The sequence below is a fragment of the Saccopteryx bilineata genome, chromosome 9, assembly GCF_036850765.1.
Source record: "Saccopteryx bilineata isolate mSacBil1 chromosome 9, mSacBil1_pri_phased_curated, whole genome shotgun sequence".
NCBI lineage: Eukaryota > Metazoa > Chordata > Mammalia > Chiroptera > Emballonuridae > Saccopteryx > Saccopteryx bilineata.
The window spans coordinates 70,115,920-70,142,417 of record NC_089498.1 but is presented as its reverse complement, the minus strand read 5'-3'; the positions used below and the strand labels follow the sequence as shown (position 1 = coordinate 70,142,417).

The 26,498-nt window shown below is 37.0% G+C and overlaps 1 protein-coding gene across 6 annotated transcripts in view; it reads left to right on the top strand.

The window, feature by feature from the left end:
- The window catches only part of HERC4 (HECT and RLD domain containing E3 ubiquitin protein ligase 4), a 152,548-nt gene that overhangs the window by 92,998 nt on the left and 33,052 nt on the right, over positions 1 to 26,498 (top strand). For 4 of the 6 annotated variants that reach the window (XM_066243967.1, XM_066243964.1, XM_066243963.1 and 1 more), the window contains 9 exons: positions 4,384 to 4,460; positions 4,743 to 4,867; positions 5,685 to 5,744; positions 5,894 to 6,005; positions 6,496 to 6,685; positions 8,505 to 8,677; positions 12,786 to 12,905; positions 21,386 to 21,409; positions 23,566 to 23,664. In XM_066243967.1, the coding sequence (XP_066100064.1) occupies positions 4,384 to 4,460; positions 4,743 to 4,867; positions 5,685 to 5,744; positions 5,894 to 6,005; positions 6,496 to 6,685; positions 8,505 to 8,677; positions 12,786 to 12,905; positions 21,386 to 21,409; positions 23,566 to 23,664 (980 nt within the window). The remainder of the gene's footprint in view (positions 1 to 4,383; positions 4,461 to 4,742; positions 4,868 to 5,684; positions 5,745 to 5,893; positions 6,006 to 6,495; positions 6,686 to 8,504; positions 8,678 to 12,785; positions 12,906 to 21,385; positions 21,410 to 23,565; positions 23,665 to 26,498) is intronic. The other 2 variants (XM_066243968.1, XM_066243965.1) reach the window with 1 other exon arrangement.

The following is a 26,498-nucleotide window of genomic DNA, read 5'->3' as shown; positions in this document are numbered from 1 at the left end:
GGGGAGGCAGTCAGACAGACTCCCGCATGCACCTGACCGGGATCCACCTGGCATGCCCACCAGGGGTCGATGCTCTGCCCATCCGGGGCATCGCTCTGTTGCGACCAGAGCCACTCTAGTGCCTGGGGCAGAGGCCAAGGAGCCATCCCCAGCGCCCGGGCCATCTTTTGCTCCAATGGAGCCTCGGCTGCGGGAGGGGAAGAGAGAGAGAGAGAGGAAGGAGAGGGGGAGGAGTGGAGAAGCAGATGGGCGCCTCTCCTGTGTGCCCTGGCTAGGAATCTAACCCGAGACTTCCGCACGCCAGGCCGATGTTCTACCACTGAGCCAACCGGCCAGGGTGTGCTTTTTTATAAGCTTAAAACAAGGCAAAACTCACCTATGGAGAAGGGAGAAGAATTACCTAACACATGAAAATATTTGTAGCAGATACAACCTATGATTAATAACATCAATTTTTAAAGTCTTTATAGATATTGGTGAGCAAGATAGGAAGATACCTAATAAATAAGTTAGTCAAGTCTGAAGATACCAAATAGGTAAATTGAAAGAAGCTCTGGAAAACAAACTTCATGTTATTAAAAAACATGTAGCCTGACCAGGCGGAGGCGCAGTGGATAGAGCATCGGACTGGGATGCGGAGGACCCAGGTTCGAGACCCCCCGAGGTCACCAGCTTGAGCTCAGGCTCATCTGGTTTGAGCAAAGCTCACCAGCTTGGACCCAAGGTCGCTGGCTTGAGCAAGGGGTTACTCAGTCTGCTGTAGCCCCACGGTCAAGGCACATATGAGAGAGCAATCAATGAACAACTAAGGTGTTGCAATGAAAAACTAATGATTGATGCTTCTCATCTCTTTCCGTTCCTGTCTATCTGTCCTCTCTCTGACTCTCTCTCTGTCTCTGTAAAAATTAAAAAAAAAAAAAACATGCAAAAATTATTACCTTATATAGTATCAAGAAATACAGATTCAAAAAGCAAGAGTATAGTAAATAAATGAAAATGATAAGGCATTAAACCTTTCTTTCCTTATTGCAGGGTAACAAGCTGTGTAGTAGATAGGAAAAAGCTAATGGTCCAGCTGTAAGATATAGAAGTAATGTTAGTGTTTCATCCTTTTCAACCCACAATGAGTGGTCTAAGCATGGAGCATGAGTGGTTACTAACATCACAAAAAGGAACCTAACCACACATGTGCTTCCTGCTGGAACCCATCTTTCTTAACCATGTAATAGTGTTTTTATTTTGTTTTGTTTTTACAGAGACAGACAGAAAGGGAGAGGGAAGAGAAACATCAACTCATAGTTGTGCACTTTAGTTCATTGATTGTTTCTGATAAGTGCCTTGACCAGGGGTCTCCAGCTGAGCCAGTGACCCCTTCCTCAAGCCAGCGACTTTGGGCTCAAGCCAGCAACCATGGAATCGTGTCTATAATCCCATGCTCCAGCCAGATAAGCTGGCGACCTTGGGTTTCTAAGCTGGGTCCTCAATTTCCCAGGCTGATGCTGTATCCACTGCCCAACCACCTGGTCAGGCCTATGTAATAATTATGTTGAAATAATCAGACTAATTAAGTTCTCTCTAGTTGCAACTACCAATATGCAGGATATATAGAATATCCACGAAAAATGTTAGGAGAAAACTTGAGGATAGAGTCAGCAAAATCTATTCTACAGGAAGCTAGCAGTATAGGATAAATGACTAGACTTTACAAACTTTTGGAGTATAATTAATTAAAAGGAATTAAAGAAAATAATTTTTGATGTCCTACTCACAGTCCCCAGAAGCCCATTCATGTTCTGTAGATTAGTCATCTGCCTTCTTCCCTCATACTCCCTGGTCATCTGTCTTCTTTCTTTTTTTTTTTTTTTAATTTTATTTATTTATTTTTTACAGAGACAGAGTGAGTGAGAGAGAGGGATAGACAGGGACAGGCAGACAGGAACAGAGAGAGATGAGAAGCATCAGTCATTAGTTTTTCATTGCACGTTGCAGCACCTTAGTTGTTCATTGATTGCTTTCTCATACGTGCCCTGACCGTGGGCCTTCAGCAGACCGAGTAACCCCTTGCTTGAGCCAGTGACCTTGGGTTCAAGCTGGTGGGCTTTTTGCTCAAACCAGATGAGCCCGCGCTCAAGCTGGCTACCTTGGGGTCTCGAACCTGGGTCCTCTGCATCCCAGTCTGACACTCTATCCACTGTGCCACCACCTGGTCAGGCTCATTGTCTTCTTGATACATATTTATAGAGAAAAGAATTACATTTTAGGAGTAAAAGAATAGCATCCCACTACACTAATTTTTTTGGGAAAGTGAATGATTTCATGTAGACGTGTGAGAATGCTGGAGAGAAAAGATTTTTTAAAGTTGAATAATCAGTTTGTTTACCCTTTTAATCTATTCTTAAAAGTTGCTTTTGCCCTTAAAGCACTCTTGTTACTTGTGGAAGGTTTGGTCGTATTAATATTCTGAACTCTGAAGTTCTTATGATGATGTCCTAAGTTAGGTAAATATTATTCTGTATTATGTATTCCAATTAATTAAATTGGTATTGAGTTTTTTTTTAATAAATGTGTACTTTTGTAGGAGGGAATAATCAAGGAAATTAAGATGTGGTCCCTTCCATAAGAATTTATAGTTGTGAGCCCTGGGCAGCCACAGGTAGCTCAGTTAGTAAGATCATTACCCAACATGCCAAGGTTGTGAGTTCAACCCCTGGTCAGGGCACATAAAAAATCAACCAATGAATGCAAAAATAAGTAGAATAACAAATCAATATTTCTCTCTCTAAAAATAAATAATTTAAAATATTTTTAAAATGAACTTATAATTCTTTAGTAACTATGTTTACAAATAATATAAGGTGATGAAATAGGTGAATAAAAAATTTAAAAAAAGAAATAGGTGAATAAAGGGTGTAGGTTGGAAATAGGATGCCAGAAATGGATTATATTTGGAAATAACTAGCCTTAAGTTACAGTGTGAAGCTTTGCTGTATTGGTATGTGGTACTCTACTAGCCCAGAAGTATTTTTGATAATAAATACTCTCCAGTTGGAGGAGAAGAGTGTCTGAATATCTTTTTGAAATGGAGTTTATTACCCCTTCTTTCCTTCTACTAAATTTGCTTATTCATTTTTATATTTTTGGAACTGATTTGGATTTTACTAGTAAGTAGTTGCCATGAAAGAGCTGTGGGTGTTGTCTTTCATTTGTACAGTAATATTCAAAAAGAAAATAATTTTGTACTATGAGATATTTACTCAAGAGTTAACATTTTACTTGTTTGTGTCATTCTTTTAAAAATGAATTTTTTAATTTTCTTTTGAACTGTCTTTTGCACCTTTCATTCAATTTTTACATCATCATTTTATTTTAAAAAATTTTCCATTATGGTTGACGTACAATATTATATTAGTTTCAGGTGTACAAGCTAGTAATTTGATTTTATATAACTTGCAGTCACCACCCCAGTAAATCTAGTACCCATGTGGCACCATACATAGTTATTACAAAATTATTGACTATGTTCCCTGTGCTGTACTTTATATCCTCATGCGTTTTTATAACCAGCAACCATCAGTTTATTCCCTGTAAATCTTTTTTGTTTGATGTTTCTTCTTTTTTTAAAATTGGATTTATTGGGGTGACACCGGATAGCATAATTATACAGGTTTCATGTGCCTATTCTAGAACCATATTGTATGTTCAGTTTAAAATTGTTGTGATAATAAAGATACAGACTAGAAAACACCACTGTTTTTTTGTGTGTGTGCAAGTCAGAAGAAAGATTTGTAAACTTACCAAATGCTGCTTATGCTTATGAAACCATTTAATGTTTGGTTTGTCACTTGGTCAGTCTCATTTCCATAGCGGTTAGAATATTTCAGTTCATTTTATATCATTGAGTTCATGAATGGGAGATCTGATTAAGAGAAAGTCCGGTAGCATATTTGCTGCTTTGAAAAATGTAATATAGGCCCTGGCCGGTTGGCTCAGCGGTAGAGCGTCGGCCTAGCGTGCGGAGGACCCGGGTTCGATTCCCGGCCAGGGCACACAGGAGAAGCGCCCATTTGCTTCTCCACCCCTCCGCCCCGCCTTCCTCTCTGTCTCTCTCTTCCCCTCCCGCAGCCAAGGCTCCATTGGAGTAAAGATGGCCCGAGCGCTGGGGATGGCTCTGTGGCCACTGCCTCAGGCGCTAGAGTGGCTCTGGTCGCAACATGGCCACGCCCAGGATGGGCAGAGCGTCGCCCCCTGGTGGGTGTGCCGGGTGGATCCCGGTCGGGCGTATGCGGGAGTCTGTCTGACTGTCTCTCCCTGTTTCCAGCTTCAGAAAAATGCAAAAAAAAAAAAAAAAAGTAATATAAATCTTGATTTTTTTTTTTATCACAGAGTCTGAAGAAAGTTTCTGTGTGAAAAGAATTTTCTCAGGTGGAGATCAAAGCTTTTCACATTACTCTAACCCCCAGGTAATAGTAATCATATAAATAATTATTAAGCTGAAATAATTTTGAAGAAATTTTTAAACCCACATTAATATTGTTTGTGTTCTATAAAGTAATTACCTTATTTTTTTTCCCTCAAGTTCACAAGATTTTTCTTATTCATTTTAAGAAATTTTTGTTATAGGTGTTCAGTAGATACTTCTGTTTCTTAAAAAGTTAAATACAATGTATATTGAATGATATGTCTAGGTTTAAGTTATATATAATATCTCTTTTCTCTGACTGATCTGCTTGTTTAAAATTTAGAACTGTGGGCCACCAGATGACTTTAGATATCCTGATTCTTCAAAGCAGATCTGGACTGTGAGTGAAGCTCTGATTCAGAAGTGGCTGAGCTATCCCTCTGGACGGTTTCCTGTGGAGATAGCCAAGTAAGAAAAACATTTTACCTACAGAAACACAACCTCTCAACTCCTGGTAGAGCAGCCTGTACTTAGGAATTTTTATTTTATTAAATATCAGTCACTGAGTGGTTTATATACAAAAGTTAAAATATCTAGAATTTCTATACTAATGGATTCTTTAAGAGATGTTTTTATTTAGATTTATATTATAATTCTTGCATGTACATAATATGAAGTGACTTAAAATATTAAATATAGCCACTTTCGCATTGGGCTTGAAATATGTTTCTTTTAGCTTCATAGTAGTCACTGTCTTTAATAATTATACTCCCTGGAAGATATGAGTATTACTTTCTTGACTATTTTGCTTATAGATGAACTTGTTAGTGCTTACAGTTTTCTAAGGGTAGGCTGTATTGATGTTGGGTGAGGGGCTGTACTTGATAAGCAGTTTTAAATTTTAGATAGTTTTCCAAACTGAAATTCTTCTTAAAAGTCCAGAGAGTCGGCTTCAAAAAAATAACATCCCAGATGAGATTTACTGCTATGTGCAATTAAGAAAATTAAGTGTTCATGTCTTTGTAAAAAAATTTTTATTAAGAACAGATTTGTTCAGTGGATCAGAGGATAAAAGTTATATTTGAGAAACTCAAGGATATAGTCATTCATCTTTCAAGTATTATTTAATTAATCTTTATTATGAAAAAAATTCTGATTTATTCTAATTGAGCATTAGAAGAATGCTTTTTATAGCATTAAATAATAGATTAAACATTAATTTTAATTTTAAAAAAGCAAAATACTTCTCATTTTGTGATTTTGTAATTTCTTAATTCCTTTTTAGTGAAATAGACGGAACATTTTCTTCTTCTGGTTGTCTGAATGGAAGTTTTTTAGCTGTTAGGTAAGTGGCAACTCTTTGATATACTGAATTTTTAAAATTATATTTAAAATATTAAATATAAATATTAATATTAAATATAATTAAATATAAATATTAAATAAGTGAAATAATTTTAAAGTTTTAATTTTTTTCCCTCTTCTTTTGAATAGCAATGATGATCACTATAGAACAGGCACCAGATTCTCAGGGGTTGATATGAATTCTGCTAGGCTTTTATTCCACAAACTTATACAACCTGATCATCCTCAGATATCTCAACAGGTTCGTTTTCTAATTACTTTATATTTGTATTACATAGCCTCTTGAGTTTTTTATTGCATGTTATTTTATGTTTGTAACCTAATTAACTTTATAGTTTTATATTCATTATGATGCACTTTATATGGTTTTATTAAATATATAAATAAAAGAATTAAAATAAGGTTTTATTTTAAAACATTTATAATTTAGCTGTCAAAAATCTGTAAATCTTTTCAGATGTTTTGTGCAGACCCTTAATTACCGTATTGGTTAAGTCTTTAACCACATAGGTAGAGAGTTTAAATGAGACTTACATACAAGAATTCTCTTAGCAATGCTTAGGCATTAATTCTTATTTTGCTCCAAAGTACATTCACTGATTCATTGCAAGACTCTTTTTTTCTTTCACCATTTCATGTTTGCTGTAGTATAAGATTATCAGTTCTAATTTTTTTTTTTGGAAGTACTTTTATTTTAAATGAAGTAGGTTTTACTCTTTGTCAAAATATAGGTGGCAGCTAGTTTGGAAAAGAACCTGATTCCTAAACTGACTAGCTCCTTACCTGATGTTGAAGCATTGAGGTTTTATCTTACTCTACCAGAATGTCCCCTGATGAGTGATTCCAACAACTTTACAACAATAGCAATTCCCTTTGGTACAGCTCTTGTGAACCTAGAAAAGGCACCACTGAAAGTACTTGGTAAGAATTTTAACGTTTGTTTATTTTATTTATTTATTTAATTTTAAACCTTTCCTCTTTAAATGAAAAAGCTCCTAAGTCTTATTTTTTTGCTGTTTGAAATTTTGCTACCTGCTTATTTGTCATTGTCTTGGGGAAAATTCAACCTCTTTTTTTTTGTTGTTGCTTTTTTCCAGTCATCTGATGTTAGTGTTGGAGTTGTTGGAGGCAATATCAAAATTTTAATCAAATGCCATAGCAGAGACAGTAACAGAAAAGATCATTGTTTTTCATATTCCCTTCCCCCATCTCCACAAAGTGATCTTGCTAATAAAGAAGTAAAGGAGGAAGAATAATTAAAATTGGACCAACATGGGTATTTAATCCTCCTTGAACTCCTTTAAACCCTTTGCCTTCTGTTTCCCTCACTAGCTAATTTCCTGAGATTTGATTTATTTCTCTGCATGTAGATGAGATTCTGCTGCTTATCTGATCTTAGAGTTCTGTATCTGCTTGTGATTTCTGGCCAAAATTTTTCTTAATTTTTCTAATTGTCAGAATTTCATCTCTGTCTCCTAGCCTTTATAGTTTGCTTGTTACATTTAACCCAATGCTTTCCTTCCTAATGGTCATTAGGTATGTGAAGCTAAGATTATGGATGTAATAAAGTCAGTACAAGAATTTTTAGACTGAAGGTTAGCAGAGGAAGCAAGTTAAGGGGTAGAATCCTGGAATCCTAGGGAATTGGCTAGTAGTAAAAGAGTGAAGCAGGGACTCAGAATATTATTGTGTTGTCAGTTTTTGTATTCTTTCTCTCTGCCTCAGGATTGTGGTATTTGTAGTTAATAACAACAAGTAACGTATGTGGGGAAGACACACATACTTTATATTGTTCAACTTCTGTGTTTGATTTTCCAGAGTACCTTGCATTTTAAAGTATTTTTTGTGTTGAGAGAGAAAGCTTGAAAAGATCCTTAAATATTGGAGCAATACAGTTTTAAAATGTGTTGTTTAAAAAATAAATTTCTGATTTCCAAGGCACTTTTTCCCCTCTCTATTTTTCTGAAATTAGAAGAGAGGAGGCAGTCAGACAGATTTCCACATGAGCCAGACCGGGATCCACCCGGCATGCTCACCAGGGGACAATGCTCTGCCCATCTGGGGCATTGCTCGGTTGCCGTGGGAGCCATTCTAGTGTCTGAGGCGGAGGCCATGGAGCCATCCTCAGTGCCGGGCCAACTTTGTCCAGTGGAGACTTGGCTGCAGGAGGGGAAGAGAGAGACAGAGAGGAAGAAGAGGGGGAGGGGTGGAGAAGCAGATGGGCGCTTCTCCTGTGTGCCCTGACTGGGAATCAAACCCAGGACTTCGACACGCTGGGCGTAGGCTCTACCGCTGAGCCAACCAGCCAGGGACTCCAAGGTACTTTTGATGAATTTTTAATGTAATTTAGGAAACCAAAAATATAAATTTAATAAACCTTTATTTTTGCTTTCTTCCCTCTTTTTGTTGAATTTATTGGAGTGATACTGGTTAAGAAAACTATACAGGTTTCAGGTTCACAATTCCACAACACATCATCTGTATATTTTTACTTTTGAGAGCTTTTAGAATAGTATCCTTTAAGTTGAGGGTGAGGTGAGGTCTGTAAACCCTAGAAATGTTACATAAAATATTATTTCATGTGTGTATGTAGAAATGTTACATAAAATAGTTTCGTGTGTATCTTCCTGGGATTTTCAAAGGGTTAAGAGCCATTGCTTTAGAAGAAAAGTCAGTATGATTTTGAAAATTGTGACTATTTAAATAAAATGTTATTTGTGTGTTTACCTTTTAATAACAGAGAACTGGTGGTCAGTACTTGAACCTCCACTATTCCTCAAGATTGTAGAACTTTTTAAGGAAGTTGTGGTACATCTTTTGAAACTCTGCAAGATTGGCATTCCCCCTTCTGAAAGAAGAATTTTCAACAGTTTTCTTCATACTGCATTAAAGGTTTTAGAAATATTACATAGGGTATGTCTAATAGTTTATTTTCCTCTTCCCCTGTTGCTGCCAACAGATTAATGATGCTTACTTTAACATTTATACTATAGATTTACATTGGCATAAAAGATACATAATAGAAATTTGAAAAAATTTATCTAAAGTTTTTTTTAAAAGATATACTATATCTGTATTTTGAAGCTTTGGTATTATTTGACTTTTGTTAGGTATTTACAGATAACCTGTCTGTAGTTGGGCAGAACAAGGGCATACTAATGAATTAGAATTATTTTTATATTTTCTTGTGGAGAACACAGTTTGTTAGTTTAAATAATTTTTTTTTTGTTATTTACAGGTGATTATCATATGAAAGAGACTGAATTCTAGTTGTGATTATGAGAATTAAACCACGTTTTTTTGCTATTGGTGTACTAATGTCTTTAATTAAAGTAGAACATTTTATTTGAAACATGACTAAATTGAAATTGGAACCATATATAATTCATTCATTTACCTACTGTTCCTTCCTGCCATTCCTCTCAGTGTAAGAAATAGTATCTTTTATACGTGTAGCAGTTCAGTGTTAGATGAGAAAGTAGCCTCAGCTGTTTTCATTAAAGATGGATTTGAGACATCTCTGACAGCTGGTAGGTATATCTCAATTACACCATTTGGTATTCTTGAGATGCTATTTTCTTCTTGGGAGACATGGCCTAAGGGAGAAGCTTAGTTTCTAGCCTCACAAATGACTAAAAAGCCCCTGTGAACCTTTTTACCTCTTTAGTTTCATCCCCTTAACAATGTTTTTAATGATTTCAGACTCTTCTTGCTTAGTACTGAGGCAAATGGCAAGAGAATAAAGAAGGTAGTCCTTCTGGTCTCTGTAAGAAAGAAACCTTATGGAGTATTTATTTTTCCTTTTTATTCTTTTGGTGAAGTTTCTGTGTATTTTGTAAATGACTTAACTTTTTTTTTTTTTTTTTTTTATCAAGTAAGAGGCAGGGAGGCAGAGAGACAGTCTTCTGCATTTGCCCAACTGGATCCACCTAGCAACCCCTATCTAGGGCTGATGCTCTGTCCATCTGGGGCTGCTGCTCCATTGCTGGACAACCGAGCTATTTTAGTGCCTGAGGTGAAGCCAGAAAACCATCCTCAATGCCTGGGGCCAACTTGTTCTTTCGAGCCATGAATACAGGAGGGGTTGGGGAGGGAGGGGTAGAGAAGCAGGTGGTCACTTCTCCTGTGTGCCCTGACCAGGAATTGAATCCGGGACCTGTAAGCCTGTCTGATGCTATACAGCTGAGCCAGCTGGACAGGGCCGACTTAACTTTAAAATTACTCTTTTCTATTGTATTTAGAATGTTCATATTTCCTAGGGATGGAAAGTCATTTCTCTTATCTTTGTAAGGCAAGAAATGATAGCCATTTCTTTCCTAGGAAACAAGTCTTTCTCGCGGGCACTGAGCATGTATATGTGAGTGCAAACTGGGATTCCCAAGGATTTTATACTGTCAAGTTATCCCATAGTTAGACTTAAGCAGTTCCTTATAGTTTTAGGTGATTTCTGCTTATGTGTCAGCAGTATCTTACTCTTGCTCTGCTGCCAGTGACCGTCTTCTGACATCCTATTTCTCTTTGGAAGTATCTGTCCATTCCTGGAATTTAGGCTACTTGGTTGTCTTACGACTTCAGCTCCCTGGTGGATTCAAGAAAATTTGTTTAATTGCCAGTGTTCTTAGATTTTTCAGTTATCCTTTTGTTACTGTAGTTTTAATTCCATTGTGGTCAGGGAACATACTTTGTATACTTTGGATTCCTTTAAATATGTTTATTAGCCTGATCAGGTGGCGCAATGGATAGAACGTCAGGCTGGGATGCGGAGGACCCAGATTCAAGACCCCAAGGTCGCCAGCTTGAGCACGGGCTCATCTGGTTTGAGCAAAGCTCACCAGCTTGGACCAAGGTCGCTGACTTGAGCAAGGGGTTACTTGGTCTGCTGAAGGCCCGTGGTCAGGGCACATATGAGAAAGCAATCAATGAACAACTAAGGTGTCACAACGAAAAAGCATCAGATTGATGCTTCTCATCTCTCTTTGTTCCTATCTGTCTGTCCCTAGCTATCCCTCTCTCTCTCTGTGTCTGTAAAATAAATAAATTATATATATATAATATATATTATATATATATTAAGAATTGTTTTATGGTATATTTTAGTGAATGTTCTATGAATAATTACTGAGTGGGAATTTTCTATAATAGTGAGTTAATTGAAAATAAGTCTTCTATATTTAGTTATTTTTTCCTATTAGTTACTGAGAGAAGGGTATTAAAATTTCCAACTCTGATAGTGGTTCTGTTGATTTGCTTCGTTCTGTATTTTGAAACTCTGTTGTTTGGGATTGTTAGGACTTCTTGAGAAATTAATCATCTTATCATTATGAAATGTGCTGCTTTTACTCTGGAAATGCTTGTCTTGAAGTCTACTTTAAGAGTAGCCTCCCAGTTGCCTTTTTCTGCTGAGGTGTTTCTCCTCCAAGTCTCACCTTGTAGACTTAATGGTTAAAGGGTAGGCCAAAGTGCTCGCTTTGGCAGCATATATACTAAAATAAACAAATAAAAGAAAATAAAATAGCTGGTCAAAGGGCCTGACCTGGTAGTGGTGCTGTGGATAAAGCATTGACCTGGGACGTCTTCAACGTTCAGGTTTCAGACCCCAAGGTCACTGGTTTTAGCCCAAGGTCATTGGCTTGGCTGTAGCCCCCCTCCCCCAGGCACATACGTAAAGCAATCAATGAACAACTGAAGTGCTTCAACTATGAGTTAATGTTTCTCATCTCTCTCTATCCCTGTCTGTCAGTCTCTCTGACTTTAAAAAGAAACAGGAAGAGTTGGCTAATGATGTGGGGGGAATTTGCCTACAGACTTTTGGGGCTTCACCCTCTGGATTTTATTCCTGTCTACCACATTGAGGGCCTCAATCTCTGACCGACTCCTCTTTTTGGTAAAACTTCTGCTTTCTGGTTGAGCTCTGTCCCCTTCCTCTCATGTTGATTTGAGAATATTTCCATGGAAAAAATTTGGAACCTCTGCTGTTTTGTTTTGTTTTTAAGTCCTATTACTTTGACTTTTTGGAGAGTCCTGGGCAGTCTTCTTTTAAAAGTCACACAATCAGGATATTTTCTGATTGTTTTCTTAGGGTGATATATAACTTGTTTCTGTCCTTTATGTTTCCTATAAACTAAATTTGTATCAAGAGACTTAGATTCAGGGTAAACATTTCCTGGCTTCATAGATAATGTCTATTCTTCCTGTTGCATTTTATCAGCAGGATAATGGTATTTTTCCTACTAGTGTCAGTGGTGAATAGTTTGATCACTCAGTTAAGGTTGTTCTCTTCACTGTAAAGAGATGTTTTCCCCTTTGTAATTATTAAGTAATTTCTGGGGTGCTAATTTGTAGTCTCTTATTTTTCACATCCTACTCAAATGTTACCTCTTATATTCTATTCAGACCCTTAAGCATTAGCTATTCTTATTATTAAGTACCATCCCCAACCAAAAGTCCTTATAGTATCTAGTTTATATATACATATATATGTATATATAATATGTATTATATCTATACTATAGATAATATGGTGATATATAATAACATAATTTCTAGTTTATATTTAATATTTCCATTGATTTGAGAGAGAAAAGAGGAATGAGGGGAGAGAAAAAGCATCAACCCGTTCTACTTAGCTATTCCATTTAGTTGTGTACTCATTGGTTGCTTTTTGTATGTAGCCTGACTGGGAATCAAACCCATGACCTTGGCATGTCAAGATGATGCTCTAGCCACTGAGCCACCTGGCCAGGCCCTATGTTATGTGTGTTTTAATGGCATATATCTCATATTGGTTATATATTTTTTATTTTCACTGGATTTTTAGGTACTGAATGCATGTATCATATTTTATAAATCTGTTTCCCACAGTACTTAACTAATATTTTGTGTATAATAGGCAATCAGTAAATTTTTTTTTATAAGAAGAGAAAATTAGCTAAGAAATCTCAAGCCTTTTCTGTTAAAACATTTTTCATTCTCTTTCTTAGGTACTGGTTAAATGTCCTGTTAATTATACTTTTTTTTGTAGGTGAATGAGAAAACGGGACAGATTATACAGTATGATAAATTTTATATACACGAAGTACAAGAAATGATAGACATAAGGAATGATTATATCAACTGGGTTCAACAACAGGCCTATGGAATGGTATGTTCTCTATTGCATTTTATGATATCATTTTTATCATTTGTCCTAATACAAAACAATATATTTTTTTGAAACTCCAAAGTTTTTTTAGAGCTTATTATTGAAATAAAAACACATTGCAAAGGAGCAGCTATATATTATGTATATTTATAATTAAACATTTCACTCTTACACCAAAGCTAAACCAAAGAAACAGATTACACTTTTCTAAAGAAAAATGCAAATTTGACATGCATTTATAACCGTCATTTGTTTTCCATGTGTTTGCCTCTTAATTCTCTAATGTTGACAATACTGAGTCCCCAATACTGGAACTCTTAAAATTATACAGAGGTGGACAAAAGTAGGTTTACAGTTGTTCATATGGAAAAAGACACGGAGGTTATGGTTACTACAGTATGTTATAAACCCAAAAGAATGTCACAGTGGCACTGCAAACCTACTTTTGCCTGCTCCTGTATGACTGTTGTAAGATCAGTGCCTCAGAACTACCGGAGCAGAGCCCTAGGACCACTGATTCTATTTCTGTGTTTTTTCCTTTTATATGTTTTAATTTTATTCAGATTTTTTGGTGTACATCCACATGTATATACACTTCTTTCTATGTGGCTAAGTCTCTAATAACTGGACACTTAATGTCCCCTTCTAATGAGCCTAGTCTTATAAAGCTTGAATTAGACCTGCAAAATTTTAATATAGAAATGGGTAAGCAGCTAGATATAAAACGGTCAGGTTTAATACTCTTATTTACTAACCTTTGAAGTATACTTGAAGCCATCCTTTCCACCCTTGCAGCAGATAATTTAAGTATTTTGTATGTAGCAGTTATAGATTGATGAGTAGCTTTTCATTGATTTCTGGCAACAGGTGTAAGCTCATTGTGGTCTCTTTCAGTTTATTCACCAGCACCTATAATAGTGTCTGGAGTTTGTCTAGAAGGTACTAAAAAAGTATTGTAGTTTTTGAATGGCAATGTGATTAGTGCATGCTATATTTAGGGTGCTCTCACTTGTAGGTATTAGGTCACTTCTAGAAGATTCTTTGCTTCTCTTGATACTTGGGTCTGGATTGGGAGAGATCTGTTGATCCACCCCCACCCACCGCACTTCCTGAATCATTGGAAATCTAAGGTCAAGTTTACAGTTATGCTACAGCTTTAGGTCTACTCATTATTTATTGGGAATTTCTATTTAACAAGAACTTACTTAGGTTTTGGAAGTGCAGTGATGAACCAGATAGTTAAGGGCCCTGTTCTCATGGACTTTATAATCTAGTGGACAAGATGGACAATAATCAAATAAAGCAGAACATATTAGTTAATAATATGCACTTATGTAGAGAATTAAAATAAGAGAATGTAATAAGGACTATATGGTTTCATGCAATTGGATAATTAGAAAAGTCTTATTTAATGAAGTATGAGCTGTAATATAAATGTTAAGAACCAGCTGTATAAGATCAGAGTAGAGAGAATTTCAGGGAAAAGACCTTGGGTGAGAAGAAGCTTAACATGTTGGAAGGATAGAAATAGGCTGGTATGGCTCTAAAATATGGGAGTGGGACAAGCTCTGGAAAATGATCAAGAAATGGGAAAGTACCAGATAATGGAGGTTTTATAAATCAGTGTCAGGAACTTGCATTTGATCTGAAGTGTTGTGATAAACCATTAGAGGAGGGTGGTAAGCAGAGGGATTACAATGTGATTTATACTTTTAAATCACCATTCGTCAGCTCTGGAGAATGGATTGAAGGGAATAGAGCAAAAGTGGAAGAGGGGAGACTAGTTAGAAGACTTAGTAGAATAGGGAAGATAAAATGATTGGTTTGACTAGGATGGCAGCTTATGGATGGAAGAGGGAAGTGGACATGGAATACCTCTCAGAAGTAAAGGGACAAGAATTTCTGATGGAATTAGAGATGAAATGAGGAAAGGAGAGAAAACAAAGATTAAGGCATGATGGGTAAGGTAGGAGGAAAACTAGAAGAGAGTTATGGAAACCAAAATTAAATGAAAGAGACTATTGAATGTTGTTGAGAAATAGTATAAACTCACAGAATTGAGCGATGAGTTTGGTTACATGAAGGTTACTGGTAACCTGGCTAATGCTAGTAGTCCAGGGTGAGCCATGCATAAGGGAGATTGGAGGTGAGGGATAAGGAACAGCAACCACAGGCCATTTCCAAGAAGTTTTGCCTTGAAGAGGAAGCAGTAAAAAAGTAGAGTGGTCACTGGAGCCCAGAGACAATTTTTTAAAAAGAAAATACTTGACCTCAGGAAAGTTTTGAATGATTATTTCCTTTCCCTTCCCTATTTAAACTAAATGTCTCACCTAGGCAAAACTTTTCAAGCTCTTTTCCCACAGCATCCATAATAGGGGAAAACCCTGTTTCTTTGAGGTTAACTTTCCCTTGAAGTCTCATGTTATCTTTAAACACAGATTTTGGACATAGTAAAGGGTGGTCAAAAGTAAATTTACAGTTGTTTGTGTGGAAAAATAGTTGCTATAAGAATTACTAATAATACAAGAATAAACTCTTTCATGTTCTCACAACTGTAAACCTACTTTTCTCCAACCCTGTGTTTATTACAATGGAAACAAGATTTAAATTATTTGCCATTGAGGAAAATTGATGTTTCAATAAATGAACTTTTTTTTTATTCCAGGACTGCATATAAACCTAACACACCACTTAGAATACTGTAGGTTTTTGAGCAATGTTTTTGAAATGGAGTGATATATGGACTCCTTTTGAAGTAAAACAATTTCTTAAGAAGCTTAGTGTTCACTAACATTATTTATGATTGTTTTATTTAAAAATATACAGATCCTAGCCCTGGCCGGTTGGCTCAGTGGTAGAGCGTCGGCCTAGCGTGCGGAGGACCCGGGTTCGATTCCCGGCCAGGGCACATAGGAGAAGCGCCCATTTGCTTCTCCACCCCTCCACCGCGCTTTCCTCTCTGTCTCTCTCTTCCCCTCCCGCAGCCAAGGCTCCATTGGAGCAAAGATGGCCCGGGCGCTGGGGATGGCTCTGTGGCCTCTGCCCCAGGCGCTAGAGTGGCTCTGGTCACAACATGGCGACCCCCAGGATGGTCGCAACATGGCGACGCCCAGGATGGGCAGAGCATCGCCCCCTGGGGGGCAGAGCATCACCCCTGGTGGGCGTGCCGGGTGGATCCCGGTCGGGCACATGCGGGAGTCTGTCTGACTGTCTCTCCCTGTTTCCAGCTTCAGAAAAATGCAAAAAAAAAAAAATATATATATACAGATCCTAAACTAGTTCTAAACTCCTGGTGCTTAGCTTTTAGAAGAACTCTTAAAACCATAACAAATTTATAAATTATATATAACACCACAAATTTAAAAATAAAGTTAATGTTTAGTATGGAGAATGATTATGTTCTGATGATCAGGAATCTTAGCTCATACCAAAAGAACAAGAAGCAGTGTAGTCTGTCCAGGCGGTGGTGCAGTGGATAGAGCATTGGCCTGGAACACTGAGGACCCAGACTCGAAGTCCTGAGGTCACTGGCTTCAGCATGGGGTTGCCAGCTTAAGCATGGGATCCTAAACTTTACCCCATGGTCACTGGCTTAGCTGGACAGCGTACCCCCCTACCCCCCATCAAGGCACATATGAGAAAGCAATCAGTGAAAAACTAAGGTGCCACAACTCTGAGTTGATGCTTCTCATCTTCCTTCCTGTGTGTGTGTGTGTGTGTGTGTGTGTTTGTCTCTCTCTCACTCGTGTGCATGTAAAAAAAAAAAAGCAATGTAACAGGTTCAGATTCTGTCTCCTCTTTTATTCATTTTATGTTCTTGGGGAAATTACTTAATTCCTTTTCTGTAAATTAGGGATAATAACACCTATCTTTTTTAGTTATTGAGAGGATTAATTGATATGATCTATTTAAAATGCTTAGGGCAGTTTCAGGAGCATAGTTAAGTCTTGGTAAAATGGTGGTTGTTGTTATTGGTTGTCTGACACATACTTTAAGTTAGGTAGTAGGTAACCTTGATTCTCAGATGCCTGATAACTTCTGCTGCCTTTCTTTATGTGAATTACAATGAAACATTTGCTTTTAGGATGAGATGCAGTTCTCATTTGGCCTTCACTCTGGAAGCACATCATAAAGTCCTAGATACAGAGATCTAAACCTAAAATTAAAAATCCTTGGCCCTGGCTGGTTGCTCAGTGGAGAGAGCATCGGCCAGCATATGGACGTTCCAGGTTTGATTCCTGGTCAGGGCACACAAGAGAAGTGACCATCTGCTTCTCTCCCCCCCCCCCCCCCCATCTTCCTCTCTCCCTCTCCCTCTCTCTCTCTTTCTCCTTTTCCCTCTCCCTCTCACCTTTTTCTCCCTCTTCTTCTGCCACAGCCAGTGGCTGGATTGGTTCAAGCGAGGGTCCCAGCACTTAGGATAGCTCAGTTGGTCTGCGTGGTTGGTCCGAGCACACGTGAGCCTCAGGCATTAAAAATAGCTTGGTTGATTCTTTCATCAGCCCAAGACAGGTTGCCAGGTGGATCCCTGTTGGGGCACATGCAGGAGTCTGTCTCACTGTCTCCCTTCCTCTCACTAAAAAAAAAGTCTTCTAGAGTGATCATAGCACTAAAGATATATCCCCCAGGAATCTATAAGCTCAGTTTTAGAAGCATTATCCTGGAGAGTCAAATTCTCCTGGATCACCATGAATTATAGCAGATGTCCTTTGATATCTGAATTTACATCTAATGGATAGATCATAAATTACTTGTATTAGCAAATTAAGAGAAATGTCAGTCTGATAGGATTTTTTTTTAGTTAGCAATAACCTTGTGCTCAGTGGAAAAGGTATGGTTTGATTATTTGCTTACCAGTGTGGCAGGCCTTTATGCAAATTCATCTTGATATAGAACAAAGGTGATATCAAATTGAATTTCTTCGGAGCTATTTTGTTGCTACTGTTTTCTGGTAAAGGGAGGCAGTTTGAGGGCCACTTTCTTATTTCTTGGCTTTTGTCTTTGCTTCTCATTCTCTTCGGATCTATTTTATGGTTGCTATACTTAAGAATTGCCCCCTATTACTTTACTCTTCCAAGCACATGCTTTCCCTTTCTTTATAGATAGAGTGATATTGAATAGGTTGTCCTGACAGTTTCCACTTATTCCTTATTTAATTTGTATGGGATTTAATATAATATCTTACAAATCAGAGTCAAGAACCCAAATCCAGATTTGGATTCTTCTAATTTATCTCTGGGAATAGAAGGCTGACATTTTACATTGAAGGTGTTTATTTATTGACTTGAGAGAAAGAGAGGAACGGAGAGCAAGAGAGAGACAGGAACCTAGATCTATCTGTTCCTGTATGTGCTCTGACCAGGGATCAAACTGGCAACCTCTGTGCTTCAGGATGATGCTCCAACCCACCAAGCTATCTGGTCAGGGCCAGAGAGTCTTTCTTTGAGAGAGTTCAAAGCACTTTAGTATATCACATTTGCACATAATAAAGACTTTTTCCTGGGGCCTCTTTATAAAATTCGTACTTGCATCACTAGTCTTAATACTGAGTCAAACATTAGGTTGGACTTATAAGTAAAGTTTTAAAGAATCTGTCTTAAGGTACTTACATGCTATACTGCTCACAAAAATTAAGGGATATTTCAAAATGAATGTGAAGGGATAGAAAAAGCAGCTTTTGATATTTTTTTTTATTAAACAAAAACATCAGAAAAGCAAACGACCAAAGAAAGTTGTTTGATTATGTAAATGAGATGCAAAACCAACTTTTCTTTCATTGGTGAAAATGCACTGTACAAAAGGCTGAAAGTACGAGAGTATCTGCATGTTCCCTGGTCCCCTAATTTTTGTGAGCAGTGTATTTCCTGATGATACAGGTGGGTGTATATGTATTCATATACACATACACACACATGTATAGTATTATTGAACAAGACTTATGATCTTCAAATAATTCCTTTGCTTCAGTATGAAAGTTTAAAATATTCTTTCTTCATTTATGTTCTTTACCAGTCAAGGATTTTAAGAACTATCAGGTATAGACATCCCAGATTTCTAACTATTAAAAACTAATTCTATGAGATTCTTTGTTTTCCTTGTAATAGCCTTTTGTACCAGTGAGATTTCTAACTGTATCTCATCCCCTTCTATTTCCCCATCCTTTTTCCACCTAATTCTTCTCTTAACATGTTTTTGTGAAGTTTTTGTTTTTTTTTTTTAATTTTTTACAGGGACAGAGAGAGAGTCAGAGGGAGGGATAGACAGGGACAGACAGACAGGAACAGAGAGAGATGAGAAGCATCAATCATCAGTTTCTTGTTGCGACACCTTAGTTGTTTATTGATTGCTTTCTCATATGTGCCTTGACCGTGGGCCTTCAGCAGACTGAGTAACCCCTTGCTCGAGCCAGCGACCTTGGGCTCAAGCTGGTGAGCTTTTGCTCAAACCAGATGAGCCCATGCTCAAGCTGGCGACTTCGGGGTCTCGAACCTAGGTCCTCTGCATCCCAGTCCGATGCTCCATCCACTGCGCCACCGCCTGGTCAGGCGTTTTTATGAAGTTTTGATTTACTCCTCCTGCTCCTGCTGGTTACTTGTATAAACATCTTTGTGTTGTTTTTCACAGCTCTGATCTTGATGTATGAAACTTTTTAAATTTGGATTTCTTTTGATCTGTTTTTCTCCCTCAGTGATAATCTGGCAAAACAAAGGCACATGGGTTCTTTCTTTCTCTTCTTACCTTCTGCTATTTGATGATTTTTCTTTTCTTTTTTCACAGAGACGGAGAGTCAGAGAGAGGGTCAGATAGGGATAGACAGACACAAACGGAGAGAGATGAGAAGCAATCATTAGTTTTTTGTTGTGACACTTTAGTTGTTCATTGATTGCTTTCTCATATGTGCCTTGACTGTGGGCCTTCAGCAGACTGAATAACCCCTTGCTCAAGCCAGCGACCTTGGGTCCAAGCTGGTTAGCCTTGCTCAAACCAGATGAGCCCGCGCTCAAGCTGGCGACCTCAGGGTCTCAAACCTGGGTCCTTCGCATCCCAGTCTGACACTATCCACTGCGCCACCGCCTGGTCAGGTTCTACTTTCTTGATACTATTCTCAGTTGTACATTTCCTTACCCTTTGTTAACTTTCTCTTAATTTGCCTTAGTGGTTACTATTAAACTATTTATTTCTTTCCTTTCTTACACTTTCAGTTACTATACATACTTATTATCAATTTATATCTAATAAAATTTGACTAATTTAGAATGAATTATAGAAAAGTCAGTACTGGTTCTGTGCCCATTTGAATTACATTAAGATTTAAATTAAGCATTTTTTAAAAATGCATATTTGTTTATTTTAAGATCTATGTATACCTATGAAAGACTTATCAGATAGAGGTACATAAATTAAGATGTTTGGTAAATTGGTGTAATTTTTTATAGTCTTTGATACTATATACATGTGTATTTTTAAGTTGCATGTCTTATTTATTTAATATTGTGCTGTGTATATAAATTATCACTATATTTGTTCTTGAGTTAAGTTCTTGTACTTTAACTGGACAGTGCTAGCTAGTAAAATGACACTCACCAGCAAACTAGGAAGAAAGCTTGGGAGACCAGCTTTGGGAAAATATAGCAGTACTTAACTTCTTGGGTTTGATTTTTCTTCATTGAATAAAATGAAATTAAAGAACACTTGTGCTCCCTTGCAACTAAAATATTTCCTCAAAATTCACTATTTTTAAAGCTTTCGTTTTGTTTCTAATGACATTGATATTTGGTAGACTCTTGCATTGATTCCTTACACATTGGGTTACCAAATTGTACTTAGGTATTTTCCATTTCCTTTATGTTTTAAAAGTATCTTTTTATTTCTATTAAGCTGCCCAGACCTTTCATATTTATGTGAATTATTTCAATAACTTTGGTATCCTCTCTTTGTACCTAATTGGAACAATGTTATGTGATGCCCTTAAATCCAGGTGACACCAGCATTGGTAGTGGTTTGCTATAGGTAATTAGTTGAAACTAAAACATGCCTGGGTGCTGCATCTTTTTTGTCTATAACCGTCTGGAACCATCATTCACCATTGGAGTTAAAAGCCTTGGTGAAGTCTGATTTAGACCATGAGACTTTTGAACATTCTTTCAGGCCATTCTCACTCCAAGACCAAGTTAGACTAGGATTTAGTTTCCCTCTTCTACCTGAATTCTGCAAATGGGATGCTTGACTGCTGACGCCTAATTTTTGTTCAAGTCTCAGTAACTTTATAATCACTAGGTACCTAAAACAAAGGTGATACATTCATAGTTATGTAAGATACATGTGGAAAGGATAAGTTTTGTTGTAGATGTATTTTGGTCTACTTCATTAATTCAGTATTCTTCTATATATGAAATATTACTTTGAATAGAAATAGTTAAATTTAGACACTAATATTGCTCTTTCCTCATTATTGTTACATTCTGCACTGCTGATTTTAGGATGTCAACCTTGGATTAACTGAGGTAAGATTGGTTGTAATAGTCTCATGTTCAGAGTAAAATATTACTTGCTTTGTCTTAAGTGGTAGGAGAGCCAAAGGTTCCTTGTTTGTGACTTTAAAACATAAACATATGTATATATAATTATTTATAAAAATGAATATTTAGAAATTGTCCTGTATAGCATTTCAGAGGAATTTTATGAAGAACTTTAAAATCTCTGTTTTAACAGTATACCTGTATAATTCCTTTCAGCAATATATTAGAGAAGTAAAATAATCTTTAATTTTTAAACTCATAATTGATACACAAAGTGGCCTCAAAAAAATTAAGTAAACTTTCAGTATGATCATCTTCACTTTGTTTTACATAATCAGCAATCCTAAAGCTGTCTTTTTAATACTTGGGAATATTACAGTACTTCTTTTATACTTCTGTGATAGGCTAGATTTTGTTTTGCTTTGCTTTGCTTTTTTCTCACTTGAACCAATGAAGCATTTAGAGTTAGCTTTAAATTATAGGCTTACCATTTTCTCTTTCCTCATACTCAAATAGAAGTAGCACATAAAATTATCAAGTAGAGTTGTGGAGCCAAGGGGGACTTTAGAAATCACCTCAGTCTTTTGGAGTTTCAGAGTAGTAAAATGACTTTCTACTGTTAATAGCTAATTAGTGACATGGATATAGGACGGAGGTAAAAATTGTCATAAGAAAAAGTGAAGAATAAATTAGTGTAAGGTTAATATAATTCAAGTGTTGTCTTATATGTTGAAAACAGACTGGATATTCTGTACTGATTGGGCACTATTGGATTATGGTTTTTTTGGTGGCCATAGTTAAGAGAAGAGCTGGAAACCATATTTATTTTCAGAATGGCTGAGAAAACTAGGAGTATTTAGTGTATACAAAAAGACAGCCTAGGGAGAGAGCATGAGGACTTGAAATATTTAAACCATATATACTTCCCTGCAAAGGCAAAATGAAGACTGAAATACAAAATGAGTCATGCACAGTGATGCATAGAAATGCAGATTCAGACTAATGTAAAGAACTTTCTGAGCACTTAAAAAGAAGTGGACTGTTTCACGGTGTGTTAAGTTTTCATTGGAAGCCTTATAGCAGGAGCTCTGTGTCAGGGCTGGCACAAAAATAGTGCCTTATTAGGTAGGTAGTAGGAATACATCTTTGTCCAATATCAAGAAGCTGTGACCTGCAGTTAGTTCATAGCTCCATTTTTCTTTTTTTTTTCACTGTTAAAACTCTTAGAAATCAATCACTGCATTATCTGTAAGAGTAAGTAATTGTCTGTAACAGTGGTTTTCAACTGCTAGTCCGCAGACCAGTGCCAGTCTGCCAGAAATTTTGTTCCTAAAAGAGTTAATCTTCTTACAACATCAGGGTGGTTAATTCCTGTGGACCAGCGGTTGAAAAACATTGGTCTATGAGATGACTAACATGATAAAATAGGTTTAGTAATATATCAGTTCTCCCAATTTTAAAGGTTGACAAGGTATAATAATACTAATAGAACTTATTTTGTATGTTGAATGAACAGATTGTTTGGCTCATCATAATAGCACCACCCTAATGGCTGGCAGTAAATATTGTTAAATAAATAAATAAGCAGATTGCTTTAACATGGGCTTCAGTTGCTAGATTATTAGCCTTAACATATAAGAACTAAATATATTTAACTTAGGGGTTCAAAATTTTAGAATAAACTTGCAACTTACTTCACTGGAACTTGTAGTAAATATGTTAAGCAAAAAATACCTGTAATTTATGATTTTGTGGACTCTCAGTAATTCCCTCCTAAAACTGGGAATTGGATTATTTCAGTGCCTCATCTAATTATCAGTAAATATTTCATACAGGCATAATCTCATTTTATTGCACTTAATTGTGCTTCCAGATGTTAGTTTTTTACAAATTGAAGGTAAGACCCTCTACCAACAGAAAGATTAAGACTTGAATTATTGCAATACTCTCTTTATTGCAGTGATGTGGAACCAAATCTGCAATATTTATGAGGTATGTTTGTATTTAGAAACTAGCAACATATTTATAATTCCTGAATGACTAAGAATGTGATCACTTTATTATTATAGAAGGGATAGTACCTATAAGAAATACAATGATTAAAACCAATTTGTACTAATGAGTTAATTATTTATTTCCAGTTGGCAGATATTCCTGTTACAATCTGCACATACCCATTTGTATTTGATGCACAAGCAAAAACTACTTTGTTACAAACAGATGCAGTCTTACAGATGCAGGTAAAATATTGTATAATACTAATCAGATTTGAGAGTGGTTTTTGGATTGTTTTATTGAAGTTTTTAAAAAAGTAAATACTCTGTTGGTTAAGAGCAATGTCCCAAAACAACAAGGTTGCGGGTTCAGTTGCCAGTCAGGGCACACATGGGAAGCAACCAAAAAATGCACAACTGAGTGGAACAACAAATACTTTTCTTCCCCTTCCCGTCTCTCCTGTTTCTCCTTTATTTTTTCTGTTTCTAAAAATCAACAAAAACTAAGCCCTGGGCAGATTGTTCAGTCCTGGAGTACAGAGGTTGTTGGTTCAATTCCCTGGTCAGGGCATATACAGGAGCAGCTCGATGTTCCTGTCTTTTTCCCTTCTTCTCTCAAAAAAATTAAATATTTGAATCTCGCTTATAATCAATAATCTTTGGGGACAATTTGTACTTTTATGGTCTTTCTTTTGCAGAGTACCTTTGGTACCTATAGAGAACTATTGCATATGATGTGTTATGTTCTTATTAGGGCTACTTATATGTATTTAGATAAAAATAGAATAATTTAGCCTTTAGTCATGGTATATCTGAAAAATGGTATAAGCCTCTTTCATTATAGAAATATATGACCTCTAAATAATTAAATGATCTCTAAAGTTGATTAAATGTTGGTTTGTTTCAAGTCTTGCTTTATTATGTTGTATCTCATTTATATAGTTGGTAAAACATAGAAGTGACTAGAGGTGAAATGATGTTAAAGTAGGATGCATTTGATCATTTGTTAGAAGGAGGATTATGAAGTTTCCTTGAAGAAAGTTTTAGTGGCCCTGGACAGTTGGCTCAGTGGTAGAGCATTGGCCCAGCATGTGGATATCCTGGGTTCAATTCCCTGTCAGGGCACACAGAAACACCCATCTGCTTCTCCTCTCCCTCTCTCTCCCCCTCCCCTCCCGCATCCCCCTCCCCCTCCCCCTCCCTCTTCCCCTCTCTCCCCCTCTCCTGCAGCCATAGCTCGATTGGAGTGAATTGGCCCTGAGCCCTGAGCACGGCTCCATGGCCTCCACCTCAAGCCTAAGAAGAGCTCCAATGCTAAGCAACAGAACAGCGCCCCAGATGGGCAGAGCATCGCCTCCTAGTGGACATGCTGGGTGGATCCCCACCAGGGCGCATGTAGGAGCCTGACTCTGCCTCCCCTTCTCTCACTGAATTTAAAAAAAAATAGTTTAAGTAAAAAATATTTTTCTGAGTTTCATTGTCTCCTCCCTTTCCTTTCTTCCTCCATTCCCTCTGTTTTATGTTTGGCACTCTTTTGTTTGTAGTGAGGGTTTTTAAAACTAGTTTACATTATGACTTTGGAGGGCTACAGTAGGTTTGCTTTGTCATTTGAACCTGTAAATAAAAAAAGGTTTTAAATTTCCTTTTCTGGTATAGAATATCTATAGAGACCGTGGACTAAGAAAAAAAGAAGAGACCATGGGGCATTTAATATTCCAAACATGCTTTTAAAAATTAACCACTTCCCCTAGTGTTGATAGCTGTTTTCATTCCTTTAAAATTAGTGCATCCTGGCCTGTGGTGGTGCATTGGATAGAGTGTGGACCTGGAACGCTGATGTCACCAGTTCGAAACCCTGGTCTTGTCCTGTCAAGGCACATATGACAAGCAAGCAATGAACAACTAAAGTGAAGCAACTGAGTTGATACTTCTTGCTTCCCCCTCCTCTCTGTAAAATCAATAAATAAAATCTTTTTTTTTTAAATTGAGTGAGAAGCAGGGAAGCAGAGACAGACTTCCACATGCACCTCTACTGGGATCCACCCAACAAACCCCCTACCAGGTGATGCTCTGCCCATCTGGGGCCACTGCTCCGTTACTTGGCAACTGAGTTATTTAGCACCTGAGGTGAGACCACAGAGCCACCCTCAGCTCCCGGAGCCAACTTGTTTAAACCATTTGAGCCATGGCTGCGGGAGGAGGAGAGAGAGAGAGAGAGAAAGAGAGAGAGAGAAGGGGGAGGGGTGGATAAGTTGATGGTCACTTCTGTGTGTCCTGACTAAGAATCAAACCTGGGACTTCTACAAGCCTGGCTGACGCCCTACCGCTGAGCCAGCCATCCAGGGAATAAATAAAATCTTAAAAATATATTATTTGAATGAACAAGAAGTGACCTTCTTTAAAATATTTCTCTAGATATTTAAATAATAGATACTAAGGGGATTTAGAGGTGTGCTTATTTCCATTTTCAGCAACAGAAAAAAATAAGTATTTTTGTAGGGATCTATATTAATAGCTCAGAAATCAGTTGGTTTTTGTTTTTTGTTTGTTGATGGCCTTTGTTAAAACAATAAACTAAGGTAATCATTGGTGCATTTAATGTAGGATTTTTCATCTCAGAACAAGGACAGGGGAAACCACAGGAAAAGAACAAAGGCTCTAAGTGGTAAAAGCCAAATGCTTGCTTTGTGAGCACATGTGGTGATCATTCTATTAGATGAATTTCTATAATACCTCCTTAACCAGGCTGTTTCTTATTCCTTTTGGAGGTTTGTTTTAAAACGCTATTTTTTTTTTACCTCACTCTCCATCTTAGTTGTCTTTTGAGAAGCAACAGTGATTAGATTTATCAGTATTACAATTCCATGCTTATTACTTAATGGTATCATTTGTTGCATGTGAATATAACAAATTCAGAAGGGTACTCTTTATGGTCAAAACATAGTTTATTATTTTAAAATTTTTTCCATTGAGTTGAGAGAGAGACGCATCAACTCATTGTTTTACTTATTTATTTTATTTATTTGTGCACTTATTGGTTACTTCTTGAATGTGCCCTGACCGGGGATCATATGTATCTG